At 54.1% G+C, this 8,129-nt stretch overlaps 1 protein-coding gene across 3 annotated transcripts in view; it reads left to right on the plus strand.

Annotated features, from left to right (window-relative positions):
• SLC6A13 (solute carrier family 6 member 13) overlaps positions 1–2,996 on the plus strand; it is a 35,171-nt gene extending 32,175 nt beyond the window's left edge. For 2 of the 3 annotated variants that reach the window (XM_028121132.2, XM_028121133.2), the window contains 4 exons: positions 510–612; positions 1,090–1,190; positions 2,391–2,561; positions 2,874–2,996. In XM_028121132.2, the coding sequence (XP_027976933.1) occupies positions 510–612; positions 1,090–1,190; positions 2,391–2,561; positions 2,874–2,996 (498 nt within the window). Of the gene's footprint in view, positions 1–509; positions 613–1,089; positions 1,191–1,380; positions 1,432–2,390; positions 2,562–2,873 lie in introns of all 3 variants that reach the window. The other variant, XM_088025535.1, reaches the window with a different exon arrangement.
• Positions 2,997–8,129: the final 5,133 nt, after the last annotated feature.

Raw genomic sequence — 8,129 nt, forward strand, 5'->3', positions numbered from 1 at the left:
GTCAGGAAGTTCTGGGCTAGGAAAAACTGCCTCTCCAGCAAGCTCCCATAACTTCCAGGCAGCGGAACCATGTTCCCGGGACAGACTTCAAAGGGAGGAAGGGAGCCCTGGGGATGGGTACTATTCTGTGTTTCGTCTCAAGGGAGAAGGAAGGAGATGGAGCTTGTCAGCTTCACAGTACTGATGACGGCCTCAGTCCTGATCGTCTGCCAGAAAGTACACGCTTCGTCTCCAACTTCTGGGTCAATCCCTAAATGTTCTCAGGGATGAGCTAACAATAGCTGTCTGTTTTATCCACCTTCTCTCCGAAAATAATAATAAAAAAATTATTGTCTCATATCTGCCCTAGTGCCTCACAGCTCCCAAACTATATTCTGTTTTATTATCTGTCCCCTGTGATCCTCACCAGGTCTACTCTGTGTCCATGGGTGTGAGGCTGGAGGCCAGGGGGGTAAATCTGTCTGTTCCCTCTGGATACAGTTCTGGTTTTTTTTCTCTTCCCCCGGCAGGGCGGTATGTACGTATTTCAGCTCTTTGACTACTATGCAGCCAGTGGCATGTGCCTCCTGTTTGTGGCCATCTTTGAGTCCCTCTGTGTGGCTTGGGTCTATGGTGAGTGACTCTTCCCCCAGGTCTTAACCCCAGGGCTCATCGCCACCTCAGGGCCCTTGGACAAAAGAGTCATCTACTGCTCTCACCCACATTTTCCTGGGACTCCTCCCCTGCTCGACCTCAAAAATCTCAAGAATCCCAAATCACCACCATTGGAAGGGCCCTCCAGAGGTTGCTTTGGCACCCTCCTGGTTATGGCCGCACCCAGATTGCCCCGAGTGGGCCCACATCCTGTTCTAGCCAAACCTCGTCTGCCCTTCACAACCCTGATGTTCAGAAAGTCATTATCTTTGCCTACGCCAAGTTTTGCCCCCTGCTACATACGCCTATGAATCCCCGGGAAGAGATGCTTCCAGCAGTGATTTGGAAAGACAGCCATGGTATCTTCTATTTCTTGGTCCTTGCTCATCCAGCCCATGCCTCGGATGCTGAAGAATGTCCTTTCTCCCCCTTCCTTCCTTCTCTTCTTCCTGGTAGGAGCCGGGCGCTTCTATGACAACATTGAAGATATGATTGGATACAGGCCGTGGCCTCTTATCAAATATTGCTGGCTCTTCCTCACCCCAGCTGTATGCACAGTAAGAGAACCTTCAGGGGGAAAGCGACATGAAGGCAAAGAGAGATGGTGGTGGTAGGAGGATAGATCGGCTGTTAGCTCTAGAAGGGACTTCTCCACGGGGATTGAAAATCATTTCAGATTTTCACTCATCCTCCTGTTGGATTCTAGAAAATGATTAGCAAGATAGATTCTTCCTTTCCAATTCACAGAAGGTTAAACTGAGGTCCAGAGCTGCCAGATGGTTTGACCAACACCACAATGTGAGTCAAGTGTCACAGGCAGGACGGCAACCCAAATGCATTGGGCTGCTTATAGTGATACTAATAACCACAGCGATAACGCCATTACAGAGCGTGCACTTCGTGCCAGGCATAAGGTGCTTTGCACATTTTAACCCACTTGATCTGCACAAGAACCCCATGAAGAATTACTATTATACTCATTTTATGGATGAAGCCGAAGCCAAAGAGGGTAAGCAATTTGCCCTAGCGAGAAAATGGCAGTGAGTTAGGATCAAACCCAGCAGCGTGGCTCCAGAGTCTAGGCCGTAAGCCACTAGGTGCTGCCTCCTGGGGCTTTATCTTGTGTGTTAGCTGCTCCCCCAAGCGCCCACTAGATGCAGGGTATAATGCAGGAGGCATGACCCCCTGCCCTTGAGGCCCTCGCAGCCCCACCTGATGATGTTGGAGCCTAAACACCCAAAAACATCAGCAGCCATGTAACCATGTCCTAGCTGAGGGACAGCCCTGTGTAGAGGTGCCCAGGGGCACGGGGCACTGCAGGGATAGGGAAGCACCCTGGAAATTCTATTGGGGGGTGTGGATTTTGAGTAGAATGTGGATTGGGGGGCGCCTGGATGGCTCAGTCGGTTAAGCGACTGCCTTTGGCTCAGGTCATGATCCTGGAGTCCCAGGATCGAGCCCTGCAATGGGCTCCCTGCTCAGCGGGGAGTCTGCTTCTCCCTCTGACTCTCCCCCCTCTCATGCTCTCTCTCTCTCATTCTCTCTCTCAAATAAATAAATAAAATCTTAAAAAAGAAGAAGAAGAAGAAGAAGAAGAAGAAGAATGTGGATGGGGATTGGGGGTTGATTGACCCAGACAAGCCCAGAGGCCAGTCCAGGCTTGCAGTGTGACTGATGTCTGAGAGCTCTTCCAGGGGTCATGGAGGATGCAAGGCCCCTGCTCTCCCAGCCCCTTTCTCTTCTACTCTCCTCCTCAGGCCACCTTCCTCTTCTCCCTGATCAAATACACCCCGCTGACCTACAACAAAAAGTACACATACCCGTGGTGGGGCGATGCCCTGGGCTGGTTCCTGGCTCTGTCCTCCATGGTCTGCATCCCTGCCTGGAGCTTCTATAAACTCGGCACCCTCAAGGGCTCCTTCAGAGAGGTAGGGGGTTCATGGGGAAGGGCAGGAGCCCAAGACAATGACGTAGGGCCCCATGAGGATAGACAGATGTCCACCAGGGTAGGAGCTGGTACACAGGAGCGCCACCGAGCCTGGTGAGGCTGCTGGGGAGGGACAGAGCGAGTGCTCACAAGTCTCAAAAAGAGACTGATGCCTCCAAGCCACAGGCTGGGATGAGAGGCCTGGCAGCTGGAGGGCACGTGTCGGGGGGCGGCAGGCAGACCCTGGTGAGCCGATGGGGGAAGCGGGCAGCCTGACGCCAGCTCATGATAACCACCTCCACTCCCCTTGCAGAGAATTCGCCAGCTCATGTGCCCAGCTGAGGACCTGCCTGGATGGAAGCGAGCAGAACCCTCAGCCCCTGCCACACCCAGGACATCGCTTCTCATACTCACAGAACTAGAGTCTCACTGCTAGGGCCGCGGGGCCCCGGATTGTGCTCATGGGCCTGGCTGTGGGGACGGCTGCCGAAGCGGCTCCACGGTGCATCTCTGTCTCCACCTGCGGTAGATGAGACGCAAGGGGATAGTTTGGAACCCACCGGGGGCTTGGTGCCTCCCACCAGAACTTCCCTGCTCCAGGGGTGGCCGAACAGATGTGAGATGCTGGTATCAAGAGCGCCCCCTTTGAGACAGGCCTGGGGAGGCCGGGTGAGGGCTGGTGGGTAGAGTGAGAGCCCTGCCCCTCTTACCGTTCATTCCATTAAATCCATGTTCTCCCCACCGATGGCCAGCTGTTCCGCCTGGTTCCTGCGCTTCTGCCTTGGCTGCCTTGAGCACCTCCTCGCTTTAAAGTTGTGGCTTAGCGCCCCCTGCCTCCTCTCTGTCTCTCCTTCCCTCACTGAGTTCCTGTGACCCATGAGCAGAGGGGATGGTGGTGCGGGGGGAGGACAGTGGGGCCTAGCTGAGAGCCTCCATCTTCAGACACTCACACCAGAGGGGTCTGTCACACTCTGTCCATGCTCCCCCCAGAGCCCTTTCCCTCCTCCTTCGCTGGGCGGAATGAGCAGGGCAACGAGGTGGGCACGAGGGGGACCTGAGCCCTAGCTAGAGGAAGGATGAGGAAAGCGTGGTCGGGCTTCTTTCCGCCCACATTCCCCTTACGCTCCCCTCCCTGACCCCGCCTGCCAAAACGGTGTGTGCGCGCGCGCCTGCCCAGGGCCTGCGCCAGGGGCACGCGCGGGACAGCAGTGACTGCTGACCTGAGGCGGCAGGTGGCGGCAAGCCCTGGCAGAACGGGCACTACCCCAGGTCAGCCAGCAGAGGGACCCCACTTCCTCGGGACCACCTCGCTCTTCTGCTCAGGACAGATGCCGGATGCGGCGCCGCAGGACGTGGCCACAAGGGGGCGGCACTGCCATGACCCCGGCTCGAGGTCAAGGCCCGAGGGGCGCAGAGGAGCTCTTGAGGTCAGGCTGCAGAGAGGATGCAGGTGGAAGGCAAAGCCTGTCCAACCTCCGGGTCAGTGGGCGTGGCCTGGGCCCCAGAGGATCCCACAGGTGTGTCTGCAGCCTCTGTGTGTGGAGCTGGGGCACACTTACCTCTGTGTGTGTGTGTGTGTGTGTGTGTGTGTGTGTGTGTGAAGTGCCCGAACACACACAGCTGCGTTTCTCCCTGAGCGTGTGGAGGTTTCCGTATCTGCCCGTGTCCCCCCCACTCGGATGGTCCTTCTTCTGCTGGTGTCTGGGGGAGTGTCTGCGATTCTTAGAGCTGCAGACCAAGGGCGCCCAGCATTCCCTGGGCAATTTCCCTGGTCTGTTTTACCAGTCAGTTAGTGGGAAAGGGCACTGAAATCATTGCCAGTCTTCAGGTTTTGATTTTCTGGTTGCTGTTTGGAAAACTTATCAAAGTTAGTGGTCGCAGCCCTCCCGTTTGTTGGCGTTGGCTGCTCCCTCCTGGACAGCACCTGGTTGGGCATCCCCCAAGCGTGCCAGGCTCAGTCACAGCCGTAGGTGGGAAAAGTAAATCTGCGAGAGAAACCTGGCATCTCCATCCATCTGATGATATTTCCAGAACACCTACTATGTGGCTCCATGCTATGGGGTGCAAAAATAGAATTTCTGCAACAACAAGTTGTGGCTGATGCTATGGAGGGAAAGCAAAGTACTATGAAGAGTGACTGGGGTCTGGGAAGGAGGCTGCTGGCTTAGGTGGGGTGGGCTGGGAAGGCCGTTCTGAGGGTGTGCTGGCTGTATCTCCAGCCATCTGGCCACAGTTGCGAGCAGCTGTTGGACCAGGGAGGGGATGCCTGCGGGCAGTTCCGTAATGGCGATTCGAATCCTATTTAGGAGATTCATTAATATAGGGTGAAAAGAATCCATTGGCCCGAGGCTCAGGAGATGCAGAGCCCAGCCCTGACCTGCTCCTAACTTGTCTTTGTGGAAGTCACACACAATTGAGGTCTTCACGTGTTTCTAATGGAGGGAATACCATGCCCCTGCCTGCACACAGCGTTGTTGTAGGGCTCAAATGAGGTCATGGGTGTGAGAGCCCTTTCAGTCACTCAGTGCCAAGCAGTGTGAGGTCATTAAACCAGTTGCGGGGGATGGATGAGGGTGATCTGCTCTAAGAACCCAGGGGGGTGACAGGCAAAGCTGCGAGAGAAAAACCACTTGTCAGTGTTGGGGTCGGGGAACAGGAGCAGGAATACCTGGACTTGGCTTTAGCGGAGATGGTAGGGGAGGGGCTGCTATTTGTCCCATTTGCTTTCTCTGCCTGGAAGGGCAGATACTGGATCCTGCAGTTCTTCGAGGAAGAAGACACAAAAGGAAGGGGACCCCTCTTGTCTAGCAGCTCCACCTGTTAGAGAAGAAAGGCAGGCACAGGGGCGCCTGGGTGGCTTGGTCGGTTAAGCATCCCACTCTTGGTTTCGGCTCAGGTCATGATCTTGGGATGGTGGGATCAAGCCCTGCATCATCGTCTCGGGCTTGGCGCTCAGCATGGAGTTTGCTTGAGGCTTTCTCTCCCTCTGCCTCCACCCCACCCCTTGCGCGTGCGTGCTCTCTCTCTGAAATAAATAAATAAATCTTAAAAAAACAAAAAACAAATAACAAAAGGCAGGCACAGGGGCACCTGGGCAAGTGATGGCTGAACGGAGAGAAGCGACACAGCTCACCGGAGCTGCAAGCAGAGGCCTTGCAGACAGGGAAGAACCGACGAGACGCCGAGCCCACCAGGCCGCCTTGGAGCCTTGGGTCACATACCTCAGACCTTGCACATGCCTCACATCCATCCGTGTGCACACGGACACACGGTCCTTCCTTCCTTATCCTCAGATAAATGTGCACCAACTCAAACGCACCACAGTCAGCTCAGTGCACTCCTTTATAGAGGCTTGCAGTCTTGGCTTGGGTCCGAGCCCTCTGACCTACTAGCTTTGGGACCTGGGGCCAGTTCACCTTTCTGAACCCTCATTTTCTCCTCTATAAAATGGAAATAATAAGACCTAGATCAGTGTGTTGTTGGAATCCAGTGGAGGGTGTAGGGAGAGCTGCCATGGGGACATATTTGAGCAAATCCAGCTTCTTTCCCAAGACTCCAGCCCCACAACACTGGGCCATCAATGAAACACAAAAGCCCAGGAAGAGTTCAGAGGCATCTTTGCAGTCTGCTGGCCTCCCCAGCCCCTCGCATCAAGGGGCATTGGGCCCAGAAAAAAGGCTACCTATTTCCTGAGCTAGGCATTTCTGGGGGTGGGGGGCAAGGGAGAGGTAGCCCCAGAATAACTCTGCATCCTGTGGTCCCAGGGTCCTGCCCAGCACCAGCAGTATTGTCCAAGAAAAGCAGGAGCTGAGTCCACCAAGCCCTAATCTATCCCCTGATTCTGGGAGAGCAGTGCCTTTCCACAAAATGGAAAACTCGGATCAATTTTTTCCTCAAGTTGCATCCATCCATCCAATAAACATCAAATGCCTACTGAGTCAGCACTGTATTAAATGTTGAAGGCAGAAACAAAGAATCAGGAAATGTGTCCCCTATCTTTTAGATATTTCTGGTCTGGGAAACAATTATGCTGCAGAACAAGAGTTAGATGCTCAGGAAACAAGTTCCATGCCAGGCTCTCTAAAGGCATGCAAGGGCTTAGATGAAGTTGGTGAGGAGACCATTTTATGGGGTTCACAGTTCTCACCGCAGCAAGATAACTGAGGCATTTAACCATTTTCCAACTTGTCTCCGGGCCCTTCCCAGTTTGGAAACCGTCTTAGGTAGGCTTTCCAGGTAATTTAGGGATTCCTACCTTTTGCAAAGATGGGCATCTCCGGCCTCCAGGAGTTTACTATTTGGTCTGAATACCCACTAGGGGTTGGAAGTTGCAGGAGCGAGGGGAGCCTTGAGGAAGGTGGGGCTCAAAGTTAAAAGGAGTCCGGGACCAACAAGGCAGCTAATTCTCCTACAAGGTGAAGGAGAGGAGGCAGGACTGCTTGTCCATGTGTAACCCCAGGTCTTTGTGGAAAGCCCGACACATTGTAGGCATGAAATATAATTTTTGAATGAATGAATGAGCCAGGAAATTTCCCCTCTGCCCAGTCTGATTCTCTTTCCTCTTGCTCCCCTTCATGGGGAGGCTGGGTGTTTTGTTCCAGAAAGGCTGCCGCTGCTGTTCTGTATCTTGTGGACTTTGGTGTCCCCGCTGCACTAAGCTCTATGGCTGACCTGTGGTAGACCCAACTTGCAGGGACAGATGCAGCAATGCAGGTCACATCATCCCAGCTGCGGGCAGGGGTAACTGCAGTGTAAATTCCGGTTGGGGCCATGCACAGCTCTGCCAGGGCTGACCCCCTGTCTGCCTTCTGGTTTCACAGAGGCAAGGAGTCTGAGAATTGAGACTCACTCACGCTTTCTTGCGCTGGGGAACCCCATAGGAGATGCTGTGAGGGGCCTGCGAGCCACCCAGTGAGGCTGCTTGATGGAAAACTACAGACTGAGATTCTAACTTCACACCCCAGCCCTGCTGGGAAGTTCTAAAATACGAAGGGGAAGCTCATGCAAAGGGAAATTTCCCTTTCTCCCCACAACTTCCCCTCCCTCCACACCACCTGGGGCTGAGAAATTACCTTCATTGTCTTGAAAGAGGCACTGGCTGTTCTGAATGAAGGACCACAGGACGGTCCTGCACCCAGCACCATGAGGGCGTGTGCAGGACCAGTGAGGAGCACCCCACTCTGCATAAGCTCACTGGGCACATAGCAGGGGTCACACACGTTCATTCAACAAATACCAGTTCACCACTGATGGCGGCCAGGCAATCAGACGAGTCCCAGTTACGTGCCTTGGTGCTGAGAGATCACCAGAGCATTATTATTTCTTGCCTGGGACCAGACGCCACACCATCCCTGCCCCCGCTTCCAGAGGACACACAGCAAACACCACTGACCCCCCACCCCCCTGCTGAAGCATCTACAATCTCCTAAGCAATTTACCATATTGTCTTTAACTATAAAAAGTAGGTAGGTCTTGTTTTGTACCTTTTACAGATTGGAAAACTGAGGCTCAGATCCTTGCCTAGCTGACCTGACCGACAGAACAGAGGAGGGGTTCAAACTCAGGTCTT

Source organism: Eumetopias jubatus, unplaced genomic scaffold (assembly GCF_037043125.1).
Source record: "Eumetopias jubatus isolate StellerSeaLion01/CBP00866 unplaced genomic scaffold, mEumJub1_p1.0 scaffold_8, whole genome shotgun sequence".
NCBI classification, from domain to species: domain Eukaryota; kingdom Metazoa; phylum Chordata; class Mammalia; order Carnivora; family Otariidae; genus Eumetopias; species Eumetopias jubatus.